We start from the raw sequence: 27,356 nt of genomic DNA on the forward strand, positions 1-27,356 counted from the left end.
TGTTGGCCAATGAGTGTCATCCTCCTGAAGCCAATGGGGTCCTCTCCACCACAATTCGCTTTCTCGCAGGGCTGATGGGGACTATGCCGCGGGTGATTAGGTCAGCGAGGTTGTCTGAACCTGGGCAGTGTTTCCAATCCTCGGGATCTGTCAGCGCTTGTAACTCTGAGACTCGACTTGCTACAAAGGGCTTCCATCTGGCAGCGTTTCCCTTGATCCAGTACCTAGCTACCGTAGAGTCAGTCCAGAGGATGGTAGCAACCGTCTTCAGATCCAAGGTTTTGGTAACGTAGGGGCACAGTTGTACGCCAACAAGGTCTCCCATTAGGTCCAATCGGGGCAGCGAGAGGAGTTTCAAAGGGGCCACTCTTGATTTGGCCATGACCAAGCTTACATTTATTAGTCCGAACGGAGACTTGGTCACGATATATGCGACAGCACCATAGGCCTTCTGGCTTGCGTCACAGAAAATATCCACCACTTTCTCCGTATCATCGTTTCTAAAGTCTGCCGCTATCAGTCTTCAAATAGACACTCCTTCAATGCATGGAAGCTCTTTACACCAGCAGTCCCACTCAGGCTGCAATGCTTCAAGTAAGGGATTGTCCCAACCAATTCCCAACTCCCACAACTTCTGAAACATCACCTTTACGCATAATTTTGTGGGACCATTCAATCCAAAGGGTCTAAAATTCTTGCCGAGACCTGCAGCACAAATCCCTTGTTGTCGGCTCTTGCAGAGAGGAAGTCGATGAGTGAAGTTAGGTTGTATTCAACGTGGTCAGTCTGAGCATTCCAACCAACTCCCAATACCCTCGTAGCTGCAGCATGTCCAGCATCAGCATTCATTCTTTCCACATTGCCATTCTTTAACAACTTGACGAGATTGCGGTCATTCGACATCCACTTGTGTAGCCGCATCCCTGTTTGAGACAATATATCTTTTGATTCCTGGCACAAGACTACCCTTGTCAAGGCTGTCAACCCCAGTTACAAGGTCGTCCAAGTAAAGATGCCTGCGCAGGATACCTGCAGTCTCAGCATACTGTTCTGGCAGGCCTTCAAGATGATGTTGCAACGTTGCAGCCAAGAGAAATGGACTCAACGTGACACCGAACAGCACGCGAGTCATCCAATAGGTCACCACAGCTGGAAGTTCTTCCCCTTTTTTGGCGTCATAGCGTACCAGAGGAACTGCAGAGCGTCCTGATTGCCGTCTGATAGGGATATCGGGAGAAAGGCCTTTTCAATATCCACAATGACGGCAATGTTGTAAGTGCAGAAATTGATCAGCAGATCAATGAGCCCTGGGTTTAGGTTTGGGCCACTTTCCAAAACATTGTTCAGCGAGAGGCGATTTTTGGCACTTGATGATGCATCGAATACTACCCTCAGTTTTGTCGTCTGGCTTTCGTGACGAACAACTGCTTGATGTGGCATATAGTTCACCGGACCTACCGACAAGCCGTAATCCTTGCCGGCTGGCTCTGCATAGCCCTTTCTATGTAGTCTCTTATGCAGGCGTCGTATTCCCTAATCAATGAATCTCCTTTCAAGAGGCGCGTTGTCTGTGCTTTAAGCTTGCTGCACACTCGTAGTTGTCGCCCCCCCCCCCAAGCTCGTCAACCATCAAATTTCAAGGGAACGACACCTTATAGCGTCCATTGTCAAAGTTGATGGTTTCTTTATAGTGCTGAAGGACCACATCCTGGTGATCAACTGGCTCATGTTCCTAGATACCGATGTGCTCGAGCTCCCAGAAAGACATTAGTTGTGCTGATATTTCCTTGTCAATTTCTTCACTCCCTCCTATCCACATCATGCCAGCAGCCGAGGAGCAGACTCCCGTTGACTTCCTTGTGCCGACCTGGCCGTGGACTGTCCATCTGAATAGCCTCTATTGCCATCAATTTGGAGCTGAGATGCTTAGTGGATTCCGCAACAATTTCCCAGTAATGATCAGCGCTTATCAAAAGGTCAATATTTTCACTTTCGCCGCCTGCGAGGCGTCTGCGACTTGGAAGTGAAATCCTGAAAGTTGAAGTAGAACAGAATTTGATGGAGTAGCCATGATATGTGCACAGAGGCAAGGAACTTCTAGCGCTTCCACTCGCACCCCTTTTCTGTTGTACTGGCTTCTGAGCCACAGCTCCATACAACGCATTTTTGTGCGTGTTGTGGCTGACTGGTCCCCAAAGGCAAATCTCTTAAGCTCCTCTTCCCCAAGAACTTTTATTGGAAATTTTCGGATAGGTTCCAATAGATGAAGGTTCGCTGACTGCCACCATCGAGGAGAAGCCTGCCATCAATTTGGAGCCGAGACGCTTAGTGGATCCTGTGACAATTTCCCAGTAATGATCAGTGCCTATCAAAAGGTCAATATTTTCACTTTCGCCGCCTTGTGTGGACCTTCTGTCTAAGCTCGTGCTGTCTGTAGGAGAAACTGCTGCTCTCCAGTGCACATCAAGTGATCTCCCGTGCCTAATGAGGACTTCAACACCGTGGCTTGCTCAATCACCGGTGACAAAGATGTATCCCCTTCATCAGTGTTGCGGTGTCTTCTAAAGTCAGGGTTGCACATTGTCGTTAAGTGTCTGCAGTTGCAATGTGCTCACCTGAGCCACTTAGCTTTATGGCATTCTCTTGCCGCGTGCCCCCTTGTTGTGCGCCATAAACAATGATTGTCGCGCTTCAGCACATCTCTTTTATCCGCCACAGACATCTTTGCATTACAGTTGCCGGCCGTTCGAATTATAAAATAGACATCCTGTGCTGTCCTTGATGGTGGTGTGCAGTGCTGCTGCAGTAGGCATGTTCACCGCTTTAATGTTGCTGTTGTGCCTTTCCTTTATCAACTCGGCACTGTTGTCTCTTGGTGCTTCGGCCTGCTTTATGATCTCCCGTGTCGCAACTTCTTTTCACAAGAAATGCAGGAGCACATCCAGCTCACTTCCCTCATTCGTAGCCTCGTTTTTTCGTTGGCATTCCAGACGAAAGTCAGCAGACACCGCTTTCTTTATTACGGTCAGTAACAAAGTTCCATAAGTGCTGACACTCACGCCTAAAGAAGTGAGGCTGCATACACCTGTCTCTACTTCATCGACGAGGCTGCGCAGTTGACCGAGATTCCGTGGATCATGCACTGGCTTGATGTTAAGTAGCCGTGACATGTGGTCTTCTATAATTACTTCCTTTCTGCCGAACCTCGCCGTTAATAGCGAGAGAGCAACTTTGTAGGTGCCTTCCGACAAGTCAAGTCCTGCCACCACAGCCGCCGCCTTTCCTGTCAAGTAGCTGTTGAGGTACTTGAATTTGTCTACGTTTGAGAGGTTCTGGTTAGCGCTGATAGTCGACTCAAACCGACTCCAGAACCCTTGCCACCCTCGAAGCTCTCCGTTGAATTTGTTGATTTCGAGCTTTGGCAGCTTTACGGTGGGGCTTATTTGTGAATTGTTTGTGCTAGATTCTCTTTGAACTGAGCAGTTTAGTGTGCGATCAGATAAAGCATTTTTGCAGCTAAAGTCGTCTAGCATGCGTTGTACCTTTGTTTTCGCCGTGTTGATCTTTTCTCTGTACATTTCGGAGCATGCAACTTCCTCTTCAAGAGCTTCATCTTCAACACCTTTTTCTATCTCCTGATCTAGCTCTTTCAGTGAGTCCTCTTTAAGAGAAAGAAGATTTATCTTTTCTTCCAGCTCACCGATTGATGCGCTGCTGCCCATGGTGGATACTTCGTTGAGCAGCTTGCTTGTAGATGTTCGAACCACGGCCCTTCTTCACTTGATTCTGTTGATAACCACCTTTTGACGTCCCTATTCCTGGGTTTCGGCACCAAAATGTTGTGGAATAAGAGACAGAGAACTTTAACTTATGGAAAAAGGGCAGACACCCGTTTGCTTCGATTCGAGCACATCAAGAAGGCTCACTTACTTTTTATTAGAAAGTACGGGAAAAGGGAAAGAGTAGAGAGAAAGGGAAAGTCACAATACACTGTACCAAACAGGCTTTCTCGCACCCCGCACGTGCAAGCAACACCCTGCAAACCTAAAATGCACCACCGCACCGCAGGTCGCTGTTCGTAGAATGCGCCTGCCAGTAATTTGCATGCAGTTTGAGGGATGTCAAGTGCCCGGCACCGTTTTAGGTGGGGGAGTCCTCCTCGCCACATCGTCAGCGGCCCCCAGCGCAGGGATGCTTTGGCTCCAGAATGGAGGACATACAACACACTCCCAATTACCAGCGCTGTGCACTATCTTCGATATCGACCGATGAGAATGGTTGTACTCAAAGAATCGTGGCTAGTTTGCAAAGAATGCTGAATGCATTAAAAAACAACTTCAGTGTTATCGAAGCACGTGAGCGTTCGTTTCACTAAGCGTACTAATCCGGTCAGTGCATGGAAACGGCTTAATCAATTGCTCAGTCATTATTGTAACTGTCGATTTTCCCATGCTGCGGCTTTTGACGACACTGCGACAGAACCAAGAAAAGTGTCTTCTAAAGACACCCTGCCCACCTGCTTGCAGAGGAGAGAACAGAGAGAGAGCGAAAAGAAAAAAGTAAAGGAAGAAAAAAATAGGGGAATAAAGAACATCACACACATAGAGTACCAGCATTGCAGACTTGAGTCTAGTCCCGTTATTGACAAAAATTGCAGTACTGCTTTCTGAGCCTCATATATTGTTGAGTGCCGCTCGCACAAGGTTACATTGTTGAAACTTGCTCAGCAGTCCCCGTGACAAGGATTAGCACGCACTGCAGCATAAAGGATCACTACCAACATGATTCATAAGTTGATACATGCGCTGTTTTGCCCCCTCTACCAAGTTGGTTCATTCCTCTTGCGAGTAAATCAACATTTAGGATGATTCCGGTGTTCTGTAGATAAGGCGCTGCCCACGATTAAGATACACCGGACGTCGAAGTAAGACACACATATTTCCCACTTCAATTTGTACACACGCTGGGAAAGCGTACGAGACACGGCTGAACACTTGAACTGTTTACGGCAGGTGTTGCTGACCAGTGCAGGCGGCGAGTGTGCACGGGCTCTTCCTTTTGGGCGAGAGTGGCGCGCTCTCTCTTGGGCAATGTCACTTCTTGCACATGCTTGGTTTCACGTGCCAACATCTACGAACTGGTCCTTCGAACCACGACGAGTGCATTGATCTCGTGGTGGTCACAGATGCATATGCTGGTGTTGGAATGCGAACGGAGAAAGGCTTCCCTCTCTGCCCTTCCCCACTGTTCCCCACTCGTGCATTCACCGAGCACTTCCGGATCATACAGAGAGAAGTGGTGACATTCTTCGCCAACAAGATCCAGGCAGTTCACTGCTTGGGGACTGACTACACCCATGTAGCAGATGCCCTCGCCGGAAGCAAAAAAAACAGGAAAGGGTTCAAAAAATTATTCTGGAGTGGTGGGCCCCGCAGCAGAGGTCTTTACTTCATCTCTAAAATTTAAAAAAATATATAGAGAAAAAGAAAAAAAAACTCAGTGCCCTTCCGCTCTGTGAAGCTGTGTATGTGGGCCCCTTAATGGCGAAATACACCTCCGCTGCGGGTCGGCCATTCTTCCATGGAGTGAAATAGGCTTTGTTTTATGTTTGGAGTATTTATTCTTATTGTTGCGTCGACACTTACGTGCAATGTATAAAAAAAGACCGAACAGTGTTGTTCTTCACTGCAAGCGACGTCTAAGCACGGTACCGCGCTTAGACGTCGCTTTGCTGATAGCAAAGGCCAACTTCCCTTGCACACACATCAAACCTACACAAATTTATACAGGGCACAGCCAACTCTACACTAAAGATTACTGCCCTTCCACTACTGTGAAGAGGGGTGCAAGTGAAGCTCGGGATCTGTGGCTCTTCGTTGTCCTAGCGCCTTGGCTTCGTGCTCCTTCACGGCGAGGTCGGCTCATCGACGATGACACTTTTCTCGAGCGATCGAGTTCCCGGCGGTGCTCATCAAATGCCGCCTGCTCTTCGGCCAAACGCACGACCCGCTCCCGCTGTCCTTGCTTGAACGCAACCTGCTCTTTGGCAGAACAAACCAAACGTGGCTTCCCCATCTGACTGCCAGGCCTGAATTAGTGGGACGCTTAATGGTGGGCGCAAGGGAAGCGAACATGCGATCACACCCTTTCCCTCCTCCGGAGGAAGGGATGCCTGTGATTGGCTTGCGCTATGTCTACTTCTTCATGCCTATAAAACCCAACTTTAAAGAGCGCATACAATGAATCAACAGTGGCTGAATCGGTTAGCATGGTGTTCTCGCAAACTGGGCGTCGATGGTTCAAATCCGCAGCCCGGCAAGTTTTTTATTTTCCCACAGCTTCTGAGTCTTTTTGTACAGCAACACCGACGTCGCCATGAGTGAGTCGATACAAGCTTTGCTCAAAAACAAGAAAACCAGCACGGGCTTACCTTACTAGGCAGAGAGATCAAGCTAGAAGCAATTAAAGCTTGTCACACGCATTGCACATAGCAATTGTTTTACCATTAAAATTTTATTTGCCAGCCAATGGCCGCAGCTTTTCTTGGAGGGCTAATGAAGGCCGACTGACACTCTTGCCCTTTGTATTTTATACTCGCAGACAATTTTCTGTGGCTATGAATGGAAAACTACGAAGGCAAAGCGTGCATAAGTGAGAAGAAAACATTAACACCTTAATGGGAACAGTTAAATAAGACAAAACACATCACTGAACGCAAAAGTTCACTCATTTTGCGGCTTTTCCCTTTCGCGTCTGGGCAAATGCGAGACCGTCGTACGTGGAAGTACGTCGATTCAGCATCTCTTCCGAGCAACCAAAAAGCACTCTCAAATGCTGGCAGACTACTTGGCGCGGTAACACATGTGCAGAAAAGCTCCGCCCCCAGAGCTTTCCCTTCGTAGCCACAGAAAGTTGTCCTCGAGTACAGACGTATTCTGCCCGTAGACTGGTCTGTATGACGAAATAAACTTTTTGCTTGCGCAAATTGTACAGTGCGCCCAGGGCCACGGCAATGCATTGCCAAGTGCGAGGAGCACACTAGACCTTCCCTACAACGCACATTCAAACAGCGCCTTGTTTCTCCCACGTGACCGCACGTGAGGGGAAATGCACATAGGCAAAAGCAGCGGCTCAGGGCATGAACTTGTTGGAGCGCATCGCAAAGCATGCAAGCGTAGTCTGCCTACCGTGCGGACTATATACTGCGCACAAGCCACGCACTTCGCTGCTGGCTGAGAAAACTGCATCATGTTGGGACCTTATCTTTTTAAGCCGTAGGTGACGGATGTATGGTAAGACCTTTTTTTCATTTGTCGGACTCGATGACGCTATATCATGTACTCCGCCTTCCTATCTACAGCAAGCTTCGATGGTGCTGGCTATAAATGCCTGGTTATTTATTTATTTATTTAATTAATAATTAGTGAACGGCCCAGCGCAACACAAAGGCTCTCAGGGAAGCCGTATTGGGGTGCTTCGGATTAATACACATATGCATCAGATAGATGGTGCACTAAGGTGCACGATAAGCGAGCATTATTTTGCATTTCACCCAGTCCAACGCGGCCGCTGTGGCCGGTAACAGAGCGGCGCCTGCGACTTCGTGCTCCCGATGATGATGTTTTTGAAACTGATTGTCACCTATAGTCCGCTTGATGTCTATCTGATCTCGATGTTTCCTTTTGTAATTAAAGCCTATAGAGTCGCCGACTGACTTTTTGAACTCCAAAAATTTGGAGATGCTCGATTATTCGGTCTGCTTCGCGACCGCCATTCTCCCCATAGACCTTAATGTATAACAAGTGTCGAAAGTTCAGAAACCTTGCAACCTCTCGTCTGATTTTTCGGACACTCCTTGAGCCAACTCGATTGAGAGCACCATGCACCGACTCTGACCGGTGCATGGTTCGACTTGCTGAACGCCATTTCTGTTGTGAACGGAGCCTCCTTGCAGCCCCACAAAGTGACGCTATTGCAAATTTTCGCTCATCATCGTTTCTGCCTGGTTCGTAGCTACAGCAGTTCCGGTCTCAGCTTAGTAAGCCATGTAAAGATAATCCAGCAGCTGATTCGTTTTTTTCTTCGTGCACAACGCTGCGACTACGCCACGTTTTTCGTTTGTGCGACAGGTGTCGGCGTGACGGCGCGGTGATGTTTCCTTTGTGTGCTGTGTCGAGGTTGCAGCGGTGCAACGCGGCATACGGAAACATCGCGTCAAGTGTCTAATGGCGCCGACAGTGCCCGTGCAGACTGCACTGGGGAATGCCGGCAAGCAGGTGCCGGGAGGCCTAGAATTTGTCGCCTTTTGATGTGCTCCCTACTGATGCCGAAAATGTCCTGCCGGGACCTGCGCAGTGGTTGCACTGCGATTCCAGACACCATCTCATTTGACAGTTTCACAGGTGCTGATACTGCTGTACTGATGTGCGCAGAGCTCGACGACGGTGAGATCATTCGTCAGATTTCTGCTGCACCGCGGGACGATGACTCCGAGTCGGAAGATGATGCACCATGTGCTACAATGCCGTCACATGCGGAGCATGTACAAGCAGTGACTGTGCTTTCAGCCGCCTGTAGTGACCGTACAACCATCTCTGAGATTCAGGCTTATTTGATTGCGTGTAAACAGAACACATACAGTGGTGCAATAAAGTTGACAATGGTGAGCAATGTGGGAAGAAATTAAATTTTATTTGTGACGAGCAGATGTGAATAGCACATGTGAACGCGTACCCTATTTGCCACAATACTTGTCTTCTTGTGGGGCAGTTTTACATTTGGCACACAGGCTGAACCACTATGGCCTCTTCACTGCAGATTTCTGTGTTCTCTTTCACAGTGCTCATGGGGGTACCATTTATTTAGCTACTCGAGTAGTGGCTAGGTAATAGAGCACACCAATCTTGCGGCTTTATGCAGTACACATCGTGCATTAGTCACCAGTAAGTGTCAGTTCTTCACACATAAACACAATTGGTACCTGTTTGATTATACTTTAGATAATGCACAGTTATCATGAGTGAGCGAGCATAAATATCTTGGGGTTTATTTTTCACCCGACTTGCACTAAGCAGGTTGAATGTGTAATATTGACAGCTTGCAAAATGCTTCAAGGGACACTAAAGGTTACCAGAAACTCAAGTTAAAGTTGTAGAGCAATGTTCCAGAACGTCTAAGGCGTCAATATAATCGCGAACAGAGCTTTAGTAACCGAGAAATTGAGGTAAATGCATGACACGATTTGAGACCCCCCAGCGACATTCCGGTACTAGCCCGATGACGAAAGCACTCCTCATAATTTGTGTTACTAATACTCAACTACTCGTATTAAAAGTATCATTTCATTCGATTATAAGACGGAAAAAAATGTTACTTGTCTACGTCTATTCGATTTTAAGAAAAAATAACATTTTGACGTTACCCTTCAGTAATATGGGTGGTCGAAAGGTTTCATTTTCGCTCGACTCTGCGCCGCGCACGCTTTGGAGTTTCAGTAGTTTCGTTATCACGTCGTGCTGTGAGGGTTCTGCTGGCTCGCGAAACTTTCATTTGGAACAAGCAGCGAGAATGCCACGTCCATGTGATGTCGTGGGAAGCCCTTGTTGCTTTCCCGCTCCGGAGAGCCGGTGTCAAGGCCGCCGTCGTAGTACGCAACGACGCCGGCAGCGCGAGCCCTCAGCAGCAGGTCGCGCTCGTCAGTGCTCAAATCGCTGAAGTTGAGCCCACCATCGCGAGCCAATCTGTCGTTGTCAGGGTCCATTGCGACGAGCGTCGAAGTTTGCGTCACAGAATGAAGTACCAGCTTATGGTCGCGCGTTTCTCCTTCCGCTAGCCACCATACTCCCTCTTTCGCTCTGCTGTCGGCTCTGTCTTGGCTCTGTTTCTGGCCGCGCGCTTGCGTTTTGCGCAGAAAAGCCGTAGCGCCGTCTGCGGACGCCGTTCTACTCACCGATGGCGCAACGTCACTATGAGACCATGATGTCAGTACTCCTCGATCGGAGGGCGGGCGATTTGAACTGCGCTAGAGGTATGCGGACGCTTCAGAACGCATTTTCTCTTAAAATAAGTCTCTCCTTGGCACGATACAAGCGTTTCGAGGTTTCTGGGATGGTATTTCAACAGTTCACGTTGACTTAATAGTAACCTTTAGTGTCCCTTTAATTCTGTCAAACCTAACTGCAAGAACAGCGGCTCCCAAAATTAGAGAGCTACTTTAGTAATGTAAGATCCATTTAGAGTACGCCTTACCCGCCATGGTTGCTCAGTGGCTATGGTGTTGGGCTGTTGAGCACGAGGTCACGGGATCGAATCCCGGCCACAGCGGCCGCATATCGATGGGGGCAAAATGCGAAAACACCTGTGTACTTAGATTTAGGTGCATGTTAAAGCACCCCAGGTGGTCCAAATTTCCGGAGTCCTCCACTACGACGTGCCTCATAATCAGAAAGTGGTTTTGGCCCGTAAAACACTATAATTTAATTTAGAGTGCGTCTTTGTGGTCTGGGACCTGCAAACTAAAATCCTTTATGATATGCTTGAACTCGCACAAAACCATGCTGCTCAATTTGTTTCTCATAATTATAACTTTACTTCTAGTGTTACTACACTTAAGGATGGGCTGGGATGGAATTTATTAAGCCAGCACACAAAAAAACATGCGATTAGAAATGCTTTTCAAAATTTATTGTAGCATATTGTAGTATTTATTGCAGCGTGGTTAAAGTAGACAGGGAAACATACCTTTTACCCCCTCATTTTACATCTCAATGTTGTGGTCATCAATGTTGTGGTCAGCACTTGATAATTTTTGCTTACTTTCAGATACTGGCCTATGAATTTTTTTTTCATTTTCTTAAAATGTGGCTGTGCATTAGCTAGCTAAGTTGTTACTGCATAACATGCAGCCCACGCCCAACTCGTTCAGATAATCTGAGTAGAGCTTATAATAGTTCACTCATTATGTGCATTCTGTGCAAGCTTATTTTTATATAGGGGAAAAAAATAAATACAGAAGATGCATGCATAATGCTGACAGCATCAAACGGTCTCAAGTCGATCATCCTCGTTTGCTGTCATGGCTGAGAGAGGGAGCATGCCTGTTGTGGTACTGATTAATCTTTTGTGCACTTCGATAGTGTGTTGCACATTGTTCAAATGCTGAATAAGGTATGTCTAATTACTAAGGGTGTAACAGATTGGCCACCCAGCCTGGCTAGAAAGAATGCGATTATTTGCTTTCAATCGAAATGAGGTGTCTGACCAGCAATATAAATTAGTTGCTTTCATATAAATATTCTCCTTTAAAAATCTGATGAGTACATACCTGCATAAGGTGAACATTAAACATACATATTGCTTTTAATGAATTGTACACTCGCTGCTTAACTTTCACTTCCTTGCGGCATCAAGTTAACCTCTTATACACAATATATTTACACACGGTAAGAACTTCACTCATGGCTGATCACATCTTTTATTTTTATCCTTCAGTTAAGGTTTTATTTTGTTTGGAAAGTTTACAACCAGCAAGCATTTAATTTCTAAAAGGCATGTTTTATGCCGCACTTAGTCTTTGGTGATTATATATGTAAAAAAAAAAAGGAAAAAGGCATTTCATGCATCAAAGTGTTTTAAGCACATTCTTGAAATCGGCAGGGTAAAAAAAAAGCATGAACAAGCAAATGCAAGCAAATCAGAAAGCTGCACTCGAAGTCCCACACGCGTGCTTAGTGGTTAAGAGTGAGTTGTCGACCTACGCAGCTGTATTCTGCGACAGTTGTGCATGTGTTGCGGGTTCTTGCAAGCTGTCACTAGCGCAACTAGAAACTGCGCCATTGCGCCAAATCGAGTATAGATAGCAATACATGGGTATTCTTGGACGAATCACTTTTGCGTGACGTAGAACCAGTGCAGCGCGTAGAGCGATGTAGAGCCAGGGCAGTGCGCTCTGAAAGCGATCGTCTGAGAATACATCCCATGTTGCGACTTGATGCGACCTGATGCGATTGCAATACGTTTTTAAAAGGTGGTGCAGATTTTTGTGACACATTCCACCCTGCAGACTGCCAAAACCACTTATTATGAGGCACGCCGTAGTGGAGGACTCCAGAAATTTAGACCACCTGGGATTCTTCAATGTGCACCTAAATCGAAGTACACGGGTGTTTTCACATTTCGCCTCGATCGATTGGTGGCAGAAAAGTAGGAAGACCACAAACGACGGAGAGATACAAAAACAAAGTTGCCAGTAGTGGTTCAGAAATTTTGATGCTGGGAATTCCTTTTTCTTTTTTTCCTTCTCTGTCCATAGAGAAATTTCGGTCGTAACTGCTGTGTAGGAAAAAAACATTCCATGCCAACACTCGCAGACAGGGAGACGCCATGAGATGACGCAAAGTGCACACAAGTGGGCATGGCTGTTGCTGGCGATGCTATGTCACTGCTGCTATGTGTATCAGTGCAGACAACAAGCAAAATACTGTATATATTTGTGCTAAATCTGAAGGCAATCTTTATGAAGTTTGAAATTACATGAAGTCTTGATGAAGTAAAGGCAAGTGTTCTGTTAGCACAACATTTTGCTAAACTGGCCGGCTAAATTCGGGGCCTTTAAGAAAGGAGGACCTGGTTACATTGCACCAAGCTTGAAATACGTCGAAGCCGAGAGTATCTTGTGGTTGAGAGCCGTCAATAAACCTCGCTGAGTGTCTACGCCACATGCCGTCGGCCGGCGCCAAAGCCGAAAATCCATTGAAAATCGGTTCCTTGTGGTTGGGCCTTTACCCATGTTTCAGCATGGTGATATTGATGGTGGCATCGTTACCATGATGACAAACTACGCGGAGCTGCTCCATGTTTAACCTGTTGAAGGGAAGTAAATTTGGCTTCGGTGACGTAAATGACAAAGAGGCACAGTCGGCACTTCCAGTCGAGCACCCAGCGACTGCCTCTCTTTTCAATTCGTTCACAGCCTGCACAGGCAGTCCAGCAGAGCAACGCGAACAGCAGAAAGCGTGCGGAGACGCGCCGACGTGAGGAACTGGCCCCGCCATAACAACACTCTGTAGTGTAGTGGCTCGTACACGTGCCGCGGTACTCACGAGCGTACACAAGCGAGAGGGGAAGCCTTCGAACAGATACGCTAGTTGTGTGCGCACTTCTGTATACAGTCGCCGACTGATTTTCCGGACTCCGAAAATTCGGACCTGCTCGATTATTCGGTCAACTTCACGGCACCGCCATTCTCCCCATAGACCATAATGTATAACAACTGCCGAAAGTTCGGACACCTTGCAACCTCTCGTCTGATTTTTCGGACACTCTTTGAGCCAACTTGATCGAGAGCACCATGCACCGAGTCTGACCGGTGCATGGTTCGACTTGCTGAATGCCATTTTTGTTTTGAACGGAGCCTCCTTGCCGCCCCCCGAAGTGGTGCTACTGCAAATCCCCGCTCATCATCATGGTTTCTGCCTGGTTCAATAGAGTGGCTCTACAGCAGTTCCGGTTTCAGCTTAGTAAGCCATGTCAAAACAATCCAGCAGCTGATTTGTTTTTTTCGCGCACGACGCCAGGGGAGGGACACCCCCCGGTTTCGGTGACACAGGAAATTGGCGCCATCTCTGTAATGGGCAAACGCAAAAATCCGTTTCCCTTGCATGGCCTCGTAGATCGTCGCGCGCACGCGCGCCGATCCAGGTGGCCAAGCCCTTCCCCCCGCTCAAAACTTCTCCCCACGCCCTCTCTCGTAACGCCCTCGCAACTCCCTCTCCGACTGTCTACGCGCCCGCGCCGCTGTGCAGTACCCGCCGGCCCGGCTGCTGCTTAGTCCGCTACGTAACGCTTTATTAGAGAGTTTTAGAATAGGGGCCCCAATAGTTTGGGGCCCCAAAGAGCTTTGCGGGTGTTAGCGTTGGGGCACGTAGGAGGGAAGAGATTTAGAATAGGGTTTTACGTCTGCGGATAGCGTCTTTAAAGCCCCTCGGATGGATGATTGTGGCTCAACCCTTTGAATCGGGCGGCGGCGGCGCGCGCCGCCTAGCCTTTAATGGTTCTATATGCATGCATACCTATGTATTTACTCCTTTACTTTTGCGTTGATATTGTCCACCAATCAGATAGCCTCCGTTTAGTTATTTCTACCTGTTCAAAGTCTATTCTACTTTCACTGTCTTTAAAACCCAAGGCTTTGAATAGTTCCCCGTTAGATTCAACTGCAGGGTGAAGTTGTTTACAAGCAAGTATCACGTGTTCCGCCGTTTCCTCCTCCTCTCTACACGCCTCGCACACCAAATCTATCTCCTGGTATCTGGCTCGGTAAGTTTTAGTCCTCAGTACACCTGTCCTGGCTTCGAACAACAATGAGCTTCCCTTAGAGTTATCGTAAATATTTTCTTTGGCTATTTCTTGCTTAAACGTCCTGTATGTCTCCAATGCCGATTTGGTTTGCATCTCTGTACTCCACATACCCCTCTCTGCCTCCTTAACCTTTTTCTTGACAGATGATTCCTTACTTGTTCCCACGCTACTGCCCACTCAATCTCCCAAAGTAGCGCCATTCACTTCCCTCCTCCTCCGCTCGGCGCCGCCTCGACGGTGGCGCCGCCGGTGGTGGGCCTGCCGTAGCAGACGACGGCTAACACGCTACGGGAGGAAATCCGCAGAAAAGTTCGTTCGAGCCCTGCGGTGCAGTTTTTTCAATCGAGATATTTTTTCGTCAGTCGGTAACTGGCCTTTAGAATTTCGTGTTGGAATTGCGGAAGAAATAGAGGAAAGGACCATTATTCAAGGCGTATTTAAGGCGTAAAGCGCGCGACGTTGAGAATTCGTGTTGCTGAAACACGACGCAAGCACGCGGTGTACTCAAACACGCGCGTAATTACCAAAGTTTCAGGTGTTGACAGCGTGAAAGTATGTGTACGTGGTTTCGTAGGTTAATTTACGTACCTGCAGGATACTTTTGTTCGGCCGGCGCGTGAGAGATTGCTGACCGCACACAGCCGGAATGGCTGTGTGCGGTTAGCAATGCCTGGCAACAGGGCCATCTTTTTCGTTGCGGGGTGCTTTGGTAATCGTGACGATATATTGTTTTCTTTTTTTGCAAGTACTGCTCCAGGAGGGCACATGTAATGGCTAACGGAGGCCTCTGAAGAGCACGTGACATTACAATAATGCAAGCGTCGCAGGGAGTGTTCGCATACAAAATTGGCTGTCCGCGATCTTAAACCCCCTTGGCATGAACAGGCTTCGGCGAGCCCCACCCAGCCCTGGTTCTAGCTTTGGTGTTCCCGTTGCCGCTTTGGTGCCCTGGAGGCGCCGTCAATAATACGAAATAATGACAAGGTGTTACAACTAGTAAATAAAATTTATTGAAGAAATACAATCGCGCCGGGGCGCCAATTTCTAAAGCAGCGTTAGCGCGCCCGCGCGAGTATTAATTATGAAACGCCAACGAGGAATTTACCGGCCCACGTACGACTCTACGATCAAAGTGCACGTTAAACATCCCCAGGCGAGCTAGATAATGTTATCCGGAGCCATCCACTACGACCTGCATCCAAGTTTTAGTCGCTTTAGAACGTTAAAAACGTAAATCACCTCAAACTAAATCAATACATGCGGGCGTAGATTCGAAGCTAAAAGACTGCGTCGTAAGTCATACTGAGCCTTGCAAAAGCGTCGAGAATGTGCTAACTTCTGGTGGAGCTCAAAACACACCCTGAATAAAGTCGGCTTTTATGTCACAGGCCAGCTGCAGATGCGTGCATTTCACCGCAAGACGAAACTACATGAAACAAAGAGAGCACATTCGAAAAAAAAAAGTAAAACAACGCGCTAAAAACCACGCAGAGCATGAACACACACTTTTTCGAAGCGGAAGGCGTGAACTAGGCTCAAAATAAGAGGTTGTGAGTAGCTGTGGCCCTTACTTCACTAAGCCGTGCGTTCTTTGCCACTTCCTCGAAGTCAGCCCGCCCGATCCTGCGAATCCACACTTCTTGCGTTGCACCCGCCGGACGGCAAAGCAAAAAGCTTTTCGCCCTCGCTGTGTCTGTTGCGGCAACCGAAGGCGCAGCAGCATGGCATCGCAATTAAGTTCTCGGCCCTACACATTCTATTACGCTAAAGCACTCCTTCAGTCCGCCTGCCGTACTTTTGTCGCGCAGGCCCAACAATGGAGATCGGAGCGCGCAGGAAAGAAAAAAATATACAAAAGCGCGGCGCCTGCTTCCACGTGACATAGATTGGCCAATGGGGGAGCGGAGGAGGCTGGGGCGACAGGAGGCGTGGAGAAGGACGCGCCAGGGAGAGCGGGGTGGTGGAAAGATCTAAGAATGGCGCTACTTTTGAAAAATTGAGGGGCTTTAAGCGTCTTGCGCTGACAGCGCCACTACGGCGTCAAAAAAAAAAATCTATTAGAAATAATTAAATAATATATACCATTTTAAGATAGGAATAGTAATTTTGACTTTCGTGCATTCGCATTTAATTACAATTTAGAGGTTATTCTGTAAGCAGCAAACAATTAGTTACGCTTAGTTTTGAGCAAATTAACTTTACTAGCCTTCACCAGCCAAGCTAAGCCGTGTTAGGCCTACGAGCCATAAAATCCACAATCGAATTCAAAATCAGCGGCATCTAATGAGTAAATCTTCATAACACACGCTAGTTGAGAGAAAGCGATAACCGCAGTCACTTCTCCTATAGCTTGCGAACTTCACGCGTTACCGCGAATCGACCCAGTTTGGTGCTAGGTTAGAGCCGTGGCTTCGATGGGTGCCGCCATGTTTGCCGACGCAAAACTTTTGGGGCCGCTGTTTGGGCTCCCGCTAAATCGGTGAAATAGCGTTCCCAACGCAAAACTTTTGGGCCGCTATTTGGGCTCCCGCTAAATCGGTGAAATAGCGTTCCCAACGCAAAACCCAAAGGCAGTTTGCGTCTTGCGCATGCGCAGTGGCTTCGACGCTATTTCTTTGGGGCCCCAAAACGTTTGGGGCCCCTATCTAAAACTCTATTTTTGTTTTCTACTGTCATCGAGATGCGTGCGCTGCTGTGCGTTGACCGACGTGGCTAGTTTCGTCAGTTCTGTGGTCCTCGATCGGTACTGTGTGCTTGTGCTCCGCGATGTTTCACCCGTTTCACGACTCGTACCGCTCGTGCATCGTGCAGTGGTGCACAAATACCTCAAAAACAAGTCCTGAAAAGTTGTTCCGGGTGCCTAAAGACAACAGGTGAGCGCTCAGACCCAAGGACATCAGACGGCGCATGTACACGAACACAGCCCTGTCCATTTTCGTGCTCCATGAGGCTCCGGACGAAGTTGCGCCTTGATTGTGCTACACTTGCCTCTTCCCGGTAGAGAAAGCTGACAAATAGATGTTCCTCCTCATTGTCAACTGGTCTGTGACTTGTGTTTTTCTGTGTCAAGTCTCATTCTGCAACTTCAGTAACTTGTCCAGCTTTCCATACCGCCCTCAGTGCTTTTTCTGTGTATCACGTTCTACAAACCTACTAACAGCTGAAAAATTACTGTTAGTGTTTGTCTACTATCTCAGTAACCCCCGATGGGAAAACCGCGCGAACAACCTTCATGTGTAGGCATGATACGCTTTTTTTTTTCTTCTGGACAGCATGAGCATTGCAAGTGTCCTACATGCAGATTTTTGCAGTTCGTGTTTATTATACAAAGGAGAGCCCAGTAGGTACGACTTAGTGCCTTCAGCGACGTAATTTTATTGCTAAGCATTGCATTCGGGTAGAAAGAAAAGTCGTGTTGGCTTGTTTTACCTAGTCTTTGATTGAGGAATAAGCCTTTCTGCGAATGTTTTCTATGTGCTGCTGCAAAAGCCGACTACCTACTGTTCCCTTGCCACCGTTACTCAAGTTGTGGCCAAGTGCAAAATAATGTGATGTGTGCTTCAGTTTTTAGTACAATGTTACTTTTTTCTCCCATGTTTTTTTCAATTTGTTCAGCAGTAATGAACATGTCACGCATTTCATATACTTTCGTGCAGATTTATAAGTAAGCTTTCTTTTGGTAGGGCTCTCAATCAAACAATGTTAGCATTTTATTCTATCTTTCAGGTATTTTGCGTGTCATTGTTTTTGCCATTACCAGTGAGTTTTCCCTTTTTATAGTTGTCATGACTATGTCATACACGTCGTCCTATTTTGTGCAATATCTTAGTGCACATATCTGGAGCTCGTCTACATTTAGGTCTTGGGGACGTTATATGAAAATCTTTTTTATGTGTGTACATGAAGCGGCCTTCGCGTTTTCTAGCGCTTTCTTTTGTTATTTCACCATCTGTGAACTTTTGTCTTTAGTACTCTTGGATATGTCATGCACCTTTCACTTTTGCTCATTTTTTGATTGTGTATCACACCACGTTGTAAGAAAAATCTGTTTTCGGAAACGCAGTCAATAAAGCGAGACTAAACATCTGTTGTGTTGGAAGTGGAATTTTTTTATGTCCCGGCACATGCTGGTATAATATAAGTATGGGCAAGACTGCGTGCGTACCAACGCATAGCCCAGGGCGCACCACGCGCCAGCTCGCAAGCAACGCAAATGCGCGGCGTAGCGCGCGCAATGGTTGCGAGCTGGCGCGTGACGCGCCGTAACTAAAGCCCCTCCATACACGTTTCCGCCGACCAGGTTAAGTACCGCCAACCTGCCCTCCTCCTCCACGCCCCTCGCCCACTCCCCCCCTTAGCTTCCGGCGGCAAGCGGAACATACGTAGCTGCAGCTTCCTGTTCCGAGTGGAAGTGATGCTTTGTTCTTTAGCGTTGTTTACTTTCGCGTCGCTGGAAAGGCTTTAATTGCACGAGCTGTGGTTGAAACTGTGAATGCGATTCCATCCAAGAACCACCGCCTACTGTAACCAGCGATCTACTCGTGTTCGCTGCTTCGCGTCAACCTGCGACGGGTTGTGGCACGAGCGACAACGTACAGTGGAATGTAGGGCCTACGCGCTTGGAGACCACTGCCGTTTTTCGTGCATTTGGAAAACAGCGACCGCGAACTACTATTTCAGCGGAATACACAGCTTGTCCCCTTTGCATTCTTCTTATGTTGACTGCCACAGCTCTGCTAAGCACGCGCGGGCGTCTCACCATCGTCCAACAGCAGTCAACGTGGAAATTCCCGCAGCGCAACTCCAGGAAGCGGAAACGCCGGAACCGGAAATTTTTAAACCGGAAATGCCGGAAGCGGAAATACCGGAACCGGATTTGGTGTGAGGGGAAAATGCGGCGCACAACAAAGGTTGTCGCTACTTAAGAAAGCGGCGGTGGCGCGTGGATGAAGGGGCTTTAGCCGTAACAAGCGCGCTATAAAAAGAAAACAAAAAAAAACGGGCCGCTTGGGTAAAAACAAAAAAAAAGTGAGCGGCGCGCGCGGCATGGGGGAAAGGGAGTGGAGCGGGTCGGCATAACCAATTAACTAGCCCATAACCAACTAGCCCTTAGCGGCATATTAAACGCGGCATAATAGCCTTAGCGGCATAATAAAAACAAAAAGGAAAAAAAACGTTTGGGAGAGGAGGTGCCGCGCGGCTGCTGTTGCCATGACAACGTAAACAATCATGTGTGCCGCCATTTAACTTCTGCGTCGCCCATTGGTTAGGGCCGTAACTGAAGGGAACCTTGGCGCTAGCGTCGAAAGAGCGTCTGCTCGAAAACGGCCAATGGGAGCCATACGGAGTGTCCCCACCCTGACGACGCTGCGAGTAGGCCACGTTTTTCGTTTGTGCGACTGGTGTCGGCATGGTAGTGTTTGCTTTGTGTGCTATGTCAAGGTTCCGGTGATCCAACGCGGCAACGGAAACATCGCGTCAAGTGTCTAATGGCGCCGACAGTGCCCGCGCAGACTGCGCTGGGGAATGCCGGCAAGCGGGTGCTGGAAGGCCTAAGATTTGTCGGCTTCCGATGTGCTCCCTATTGACGCGGAAAATGTTCTGCCGAGACCTGCGCAGTGCTTGCATTGCAATGCCGGACACCGTCCCATTGGACAGTTTCACAGGTGCTGACACTGCTGTACTGACATGCGCAGAACCTGGCGACGGCAAGACCATTCGTCAGGTTTCTGCTGCACCGCCGGACAACGACTCCGAGTCGGAAGATGACGCACCATGTGCTACGCTGCCGTCGCACGCGGAGCGTGCACAAGCAGTGACTGTGCTTTCAGCCGCCTATAGTGACCGTACGACCCTCTCCGAGATTCAGGCTTATCTGATTGCGCGTAAACGGAACAGCGTGCAACGGCGCATTCACGATTTCTTCAAGCCTATTGCCGAGTCCGAATAAGTGCGTGGAAATAAAGGATTTCATTTTTTTCCCTTAATCTGCTTTTTCGGACACCTGCTTATTCGGACATTTCCGCAGTCCCCGTGAGTTCCGAATGAACGGTCGGCGCCTGTATACCATAGAGAGGAGCAATGTTCAGACGCCAGAAGCAAAAGAGTAGCCAGCGAGCTACCGTTTCTGTAGTTTCCTTTTTCTTTTTTACAAGTGTGTCTATTCGCGTTAGTATACAATGTGCAGAAAACAAAAATAAAAAATAATTTCAATTTATCACCTTCCAACAGAGTGGTTACCTGCAGTTATAACAAATCACGGAGGAGCGAGGGGCGACATCGATGATGCAGCAATGCAGGGATATGCTTGATATGCTGATATGCAATGCAGGGATATTAAAATGCTAAACATGTTGATATCGGTGCTTTCACCTGCGTGACAAGGCATCTCTAATCGTAAGTCTATGCAACCTGCAATATAACTGAGGTGAATTTTCAGACCACCCCGGGACGTGAAGTACTAGCCCGATGGTGTAGGCACTCTTATAATTCTGTCTCCAGTACTTAACGACCCGTATAAGAACAGAATTGAATTACAAGATGGAAGAAAATTCTACTCGTCGAGTTCTATTCGGGCTTTAGAAAAAGAACTCATTGACTGTACCATTGACAATAATGCGGGAAAGGTTTCATTATCGCTCAACTTAACATCGTCCGTGCTTCAGCAGTTTCCTTATCGCGTAATGCTGCGCTGCTTTTGCTGACTGGCTAAACTTATACAAACTGCAAGTATATAGCCCAGAATGCCACGGCCACGGAATGTCGGGGGATGCAGTTCACGCCATTTTGACCGGGGAGCGGCTGCAGCGGTGAATCCAGCGCTCGTTTCTAAGAACACTCGAGGAGAGTTGTTGGCAGAATTTTCAGAAAGGAATAAGCTGCGAATAACGAACACCTTCTTCAGGAAACGTAGGAGCGAAAATTGGATGTGGAAAAGCCCTGATGGTGAAACAAATGAAATTGATTTCATACTTTCTGCCAATCCCAGCATAGTGCAGGATAAAGAAGTGTTAGGTAGGGTAAAGTGCAGTGATTATAGGTTAATGAAGGCTAAGATTCACCTCAATTTGAAGAGAGAAAGAGTAAAATTGCTCAAGAAGAAACAGGCCAACCTAGACGCAGTAAGGTTAAAAGTTGAACAATTCAGGCTGCTACTTGCGAACAAATATGCAGCCTTAGAACAGAGATGATGGTGACATTGAGGTAATGAATGAAACCATAACTAAGCTGGCTTCAAAGGCAGTAATGGAAGTGGAAGGTAAGGCACCAAGGCAACCAGTAGGCAAGCTCCCGCAAGTAACGAGGGACCTAATAAAGAAACAACAAAGAATGAAAGTGTCCAAATGAAAAGATCAGATAGAATTTGCGTAACTGTCAAAACTGATCAACAAGGAGAAAATATGGGATATTCGAAATTATGACGTGAGAAAGACTGAGGAAGCAGTAAAAAGTGGTCACAGCATGAAATCAGTGAGAAGGAAACTTGGCATAGAACAAACCAAGATGTATGCACTGAGAGATAAGCAGGGTAATATCATCAGCAATCTCGAAGATACAGTAAAAGCAGTAGAATAATTCTATACTGACCTGTACAGTACTCAGAGCAACCACGATACCTCCATTCGTAGTAGTAATGAACAGGTCACAGAGGCTCATTCTATAACTAGTGATGAAGTTAGAAGGACCTTGCAAGACCTGAAACAGGGAAAAGCAGCAGGAGTAGATGGAATAAAATTCGATTTAATCAAAGATGGAGGAGACATATTGCTTGAAATACTGGTGGCCCTTTATACAAACGGTCTATCGACTTCAAGGGTCCTAGAGAACTGGAAGAATGCCAACATTATACTAATCCACAAAAAGGGAGATGCTAAAGAATTGAAAAATTATAGGCTCCGTTAGCCTATTTCCAGTATTATATAAGATATTCGCCAAGATAATCTCTAATAGAATAAGGGCAACACTGGACTTAGTCAACCAACGGCACAGGGGTGGTTTCAGGAAGGGATACTTTACAATGGATCACATCCATGTCATCAATCAGATAATCGAGAAATCCCCAGAGTACAATCAGCCTCTCTATATGGCTTTTATAGATTACAAAGAGGCATTTGATTCAGTAGAGATACCGGCAGCCATAGAGGTATTACGTAATCAAGGAGCACAGGACGCTTACGTAAATATCTTGGAAAATATCTACAGACATTCCACAGGTACCTTAATTTTCAACAAGTAGGAAGATACCTATAAAGAAAAGGGTCAGACAAGGAGACACAATCTCTCCAATGCTATTCACTGTGTGCTTGGAAGAAGTATTCAAGCTATTAAAATGGGAAGGCTTAGGAATGAGAATCAACGGCGAATAACTCGGCAACCTTCGATTTGCAGGCGACATTGTCCTGTTCAGCAACACTGGGGACGAGTTACAACAAACGATTGAGGCCCTTGACAGAGAGAGGGTAAGAGTGGGGTTGAAGATTAATATGCAGAAGACCAAGACAATGATTAATAGCCGGGGAAAGGGAACAAGGGTTCAGGCTCGCCAGTAAGCCTCTAGAGTCTGTGAAGGAGTATGTCTACCTAGGTCAACTACTCACAGGGTACCCTGATCATGACAAGGAAATTTACAGAAGAATAAAATGGGTTGGAAGCGCATACGGCAAACACTGCCAGATCGTGACTGGAAGCTTACTATTATCATTAAAAAGAAAGGCGTACAATTAGTGATTTTACCGGTCCTAACATATGGGGCAGACTGAAAAAGAAGCTTGAGAACAAGTTAAGGACCGCGCAAAGAATGATGGAACAAAGATTGCTGGGCCTAACGTTAAGAGAGAGAAAGAGAGTGGTTTGGATCAGATAGCAAACGGGTATAGACAATATTGTAATTGATATCATGAGAAAGAAATGGAGCTGGGCAGGTCATGTAATGCGCAGATTAGATAACCGTTGCACCATTAGGGTGACAGAATGGGTACAAAGAGAAGGGAAGCGTAGTCAAGGATGGCGGAAGACTAGGTGGGGTGATGAAATTAAGAAATTCACAGGCCCTAGTTAGAAATGGTTGGCACAGGATAATATTATGACATATTAGCAATCTATAATAATATTTATGATAACAAATATTAACCACATGCTTTTATTGGGTACAATGCAGTTGCTATGCAACATCAACTCATCAAAAAAAAAAAATAATTAATACGGCTCCACAGCAAACTGAAGCCTTTGGTTCGTCATTCATGCGTACCTTATGTGACAGGTTCACCCCCTGTGACTATCATTATCCTTATATCCCGGCCACGGCAGCCGCATTTCGATGGGAGCGAAATGCGGAAACACCCATGTACTTAGATTTAGGTGCGCATTAAAGAACCCCTGGTTGTCTGAATTTCTGGAGTCCTCCACTGCGGCGTGCCTCATAATCAGGAAGACGTTTTGGCACGTAAAACTTCATAATTTTTATCATTATCCTTAATTGCAACATACAAGATGCTTCACATATGGCAAGCCCTGCACATAAACTATACTGCAGTAGACAGTGGTGGTATATTGCAAGTGCAAAGTGCGTGCTTGTGTTGAGCCAGTGCTTCACATAATTTACAAATCTATTCCTTCACTATGGTGCCTGAAAACAATTACTATGCAGGAGAGCTGACTTGCAGTGCTGCAAAGAGTGTAATAACATTATGGGAAACCAACCCACATGAATTTGCAAACTCAATAACTTAATCAGTAATTTCCCAAGACCTTCAATCCTTACCTAACAATAAAACTAAAATATTCCCTGGTAATTCCATGACTTTTCCAGGTGCTAAGAATTTCCCTAACTTTTGTAGCCTTTTCAGGTCGCTAGACATGCTGAATTCTGTGCAGTGAATGCAGTACCTCAGCACAGAGTTGGCAGCAGTTGGAAAAGTCATGCATGCAAAAGAAAAAAAAATATGTGCGCTCCAAAAAAAGGCACATCAACGTGAGCGAATCGGCCTACGTTTTCTCCCTGCCCCCAGCTCTGCTTCCATGTCGTAAAGGGGGTAAGTGTGGAGTGGCATGGCAGGGTGGAAGTAGTGATCACGCTCAGGTTCGCAGGCACGAGCATACACTCGGTGCATTACTGAGAAAAGAATGCCTCCAGATACGATTCGTGCAAGTTATATACGGAGAAGCTGCACTGCCCGTTGGTGCTAGCGCAACAGATGTACACATTTCTCTCAGTCCAGGTCTGTTTACCACAGAAGAATTAGATGCAGGTGTGCATGCGTTTGATTCTCTATCTGCATCTTAGCTGGCACTACAGTTTCCAATTGCTTTGAACAGGCACTGTTTATAATGGAACACGGCACCCAATGAGAATTGAATATTTGTGCTCACATTAAATTTAGAGTGGATCGAGGGTGCCCTAGGGTTTACGTGCAGGCAAGATATAAAGTGTGTGGGCTGAAGCCTGGAGGTTTCTCCATTGTCCCGAGAGAACCAAATGTTGCAGGCTCAGGAAAGAGCGAATAAAAGATGGTGACATAGAGCACTATGACAAATTATGCCCCCGTCAGCATAATTCTTCGTCTTTGTCAACAAAAAAGCTACAATTTGACAAGGGTGCTGTTTTGTTCATAAGCTTGCTCTTTTTTAGTCGTTTTATAACAGTGATTTTTGTATCTGGTTTTTCATGCCTCTTTTGTGAATATTTATACCACTGATCTTACGGAAACAGATGCCAGTGATTTGAGGTCGCGAGTTTGACACTGGCTGAGATGGCTGCATGCGAAAAGACACTCGCGTACCGTGCACGTTGGGTGCACACCATGAGAACCTCCGGTGATCATAGTTGATTCGGTCAAGTGACATCGTAATCGGGCGCTTTGAAAAAATTTGTCTGCTTAGGCTTCGTGGCAATCAAATACTGAAATTGTTGTCACTAAGAGTGGATTCGAAAGTAGCTAACAATGACAACATCTGGCATCACGATGCCTGGAGGCGCTGCTAATTAATGGGACAATTGGGAACATCACAGAAATACAGACAGGATCACTGTGTGCTCACACTAGGGCGAGTAAGGGCGAGAGGTGCTGTCTGAATTTCAAGGGAACAAATATATTCGTATCGGCGTGAAACCATGATTTCCCACCACAGCGAGCTGAATCACCCAAACTGCGCTAGAAGGAATCATACGCTTAGGCGCATGGCCGCAAGGCTTCTCTTTATCTGATCGTATCAAAGAAACCACGACAATAGTTATCTTGCGCAGATGGGCTGCAACATATTGTACGCGTACGGGAAGTACGGCACAATATGCAGATCAACAATGATACAAATTCAGAAAAATAAAAATGCACCGCAAGTATATTTTTTAGGCTAGACTGCGCGCAACAATCCCGAGCCCGACTTGGCATCTGGGGCGATACACGCAGACAAACATGGCTTTATTCTCTCAGCATCATTGGTCAAGTACACACTGGGAATCCGTTCGAATTTGTGCGTTATGCTGAACGAGTTTCGTTCGTTGCTGACGACGAGAAAAATGTCACGCTGCGCTGAAAAGCAGCGAAAAGAGTTAACGGGCCATCGCTAAACTTGCGGCGTGTCAGCGATCCGTCATCGCGGGCATGGCACAGCCGTTAACAAGAGGGAGCGCAATGCTGGCCGGGAACATGCCGGGAAGCAGCTGCACCGACTGCACGTGCACACCGCGTGCTGCATACGCGCGATCCGGAAAGAAGCCGCTTTTTCCGCTCGCGCCGGCGAAAACGTCAGGCGCAGCGCCTCAAGCGCACACGAAGCTCGCCTCCAAAACAGAAGCAGAGCACTCGCACCGGTATTGCGCAAAAGATTTAGGACCAAAGGGCAGCGCGTTTGTTTCGGGAGCTAGACTCGCGCCACGCGGGCTCCCGCTTCGTCCTCAAAGCGCTGCGTCCGTTGAAGCGAATGACGCAATGGAGGAGCGGGTAACGTGCTATTCAAATTAAACGCCTGTTACGCAACCGGCGAGCGAGTCCCGGGGACGAAAGAGAGCGTTCCGCATCGCATAATCACGGGAGACGCACCTTAGCGGCGGCGACGTCGATGGCCGACTGGTTGTAGAAGGACTGCACGGTGCGTGACTTATCCTTGGGCTGCGGGTTTATTTCTGTGGCACCCTTGCTGGCGTAGGCAATGGAGCGCCGCGCCAGCGGCACGGGGCCTGACCCCAATGCAGCGCTGCGCTCCAGCAGCAGTAGGCCAGTGGTCCTCGCCGTTGTTGCCATGGTCGGCTTTCCGCGCAGCGGAGCTCGCACGACGGCTGCCGGGGGTCTCCCCGCATTGGGAGTCGGCCGCTTTCCTCCCGAGGATCAGCTGGGCGCGGGCTGGGCGCTGTGACGAAGCACTCGCCGCCGCATCGGACGCGGCGACCCGCACAAACCGGTGTGCCACGGACCGCGCACTCACCGGGAAGACACAGGTCGAGGATGAAGCGACGCCGACTCACGAATCGTACGATCGTGTCGCCATGCACGTCGCCGACAAACCGACGTCTCCCTACTCAGAAATTACACTAGCAAAAGATACAGTCCGGCGAAACGCTTCTAGCGGAAGGAGGGTGAGAATAGGAAAACTAGTTCAAAAAGCTACTACTTTTGCTCTCGCTACTCTACCGCGGCTCTGTTGGTTTTGTCTAGAGTATACTAGAATGCGGTTGAGTGAAACGAGCGGTTGGGCGGCGCATGCTTTGCAGTGAGGCGCGCGACGACGAAAGGTACTGTGGCGGCGCTGCGATCGAAGTGGACTGGGCCGCGTCAAGGTCGCGCCGTTGGAAACTGCTGGCGATTCTGCTCGGCGGGGTCGTTCGCACTGCCTCGGGCACTACTGTCTGCGATCAGACCGCTCAAATTGTGTTTATAATTGGATATAGCATGTATTTATGCCTTAGGAATAGATGCTTTTCTTTCTTTTCTTTATGTCGTTTTAGTGATTTTTAATGTCTTTCGGTGACTGCGCGTGCACTGCGGCCGCGGCCGCAGTGTCGT

At 47.6% G+C, this 27,356-nt stretch overlaps 1 protein-coding gene across 1 annotated transcript in view; it reads right to left on the reverse strand.

The window, feature by feature from the left end:
- The window catches only part of LOC142576619 (branched-chain alpha-ketoacid dehydrogenase kinase-like), a 116,028-nt gene extending 88,975 nt beyond the window's left edge, over nucleotides 1-27,053 (reverse strand). The window contains exon 1 of the mRNA XM_075686822.1: nucleotides 26,397-27,053. Coding sequence (XP_075542937.1) covers nucleotides 26,397-26,597 — 201 coding nt within the window. The 5' untranslated portion in view covers nucleotides 26,598-27,053. The remainder of the gene's footprint in view (nucleotides 1-26,396) is intronic.
- Nucleotides 27,054-27,356: the final 303 nt, after the last annotated feature.

This window comes from Dermacentor variabilis, chromosome 3, assembly GCF_050947875.1.
Source record: "Dermacentor variabilis isolate Ectoservices chromosome 3, ASM5094787v1, whole genome shotgun sequence".
NCBI lineage: Eukaryota > Metazoa > Arthropoda > Arachnida > Ixodida > Ixodidae > Dermacentor > Dermacentor variabilis.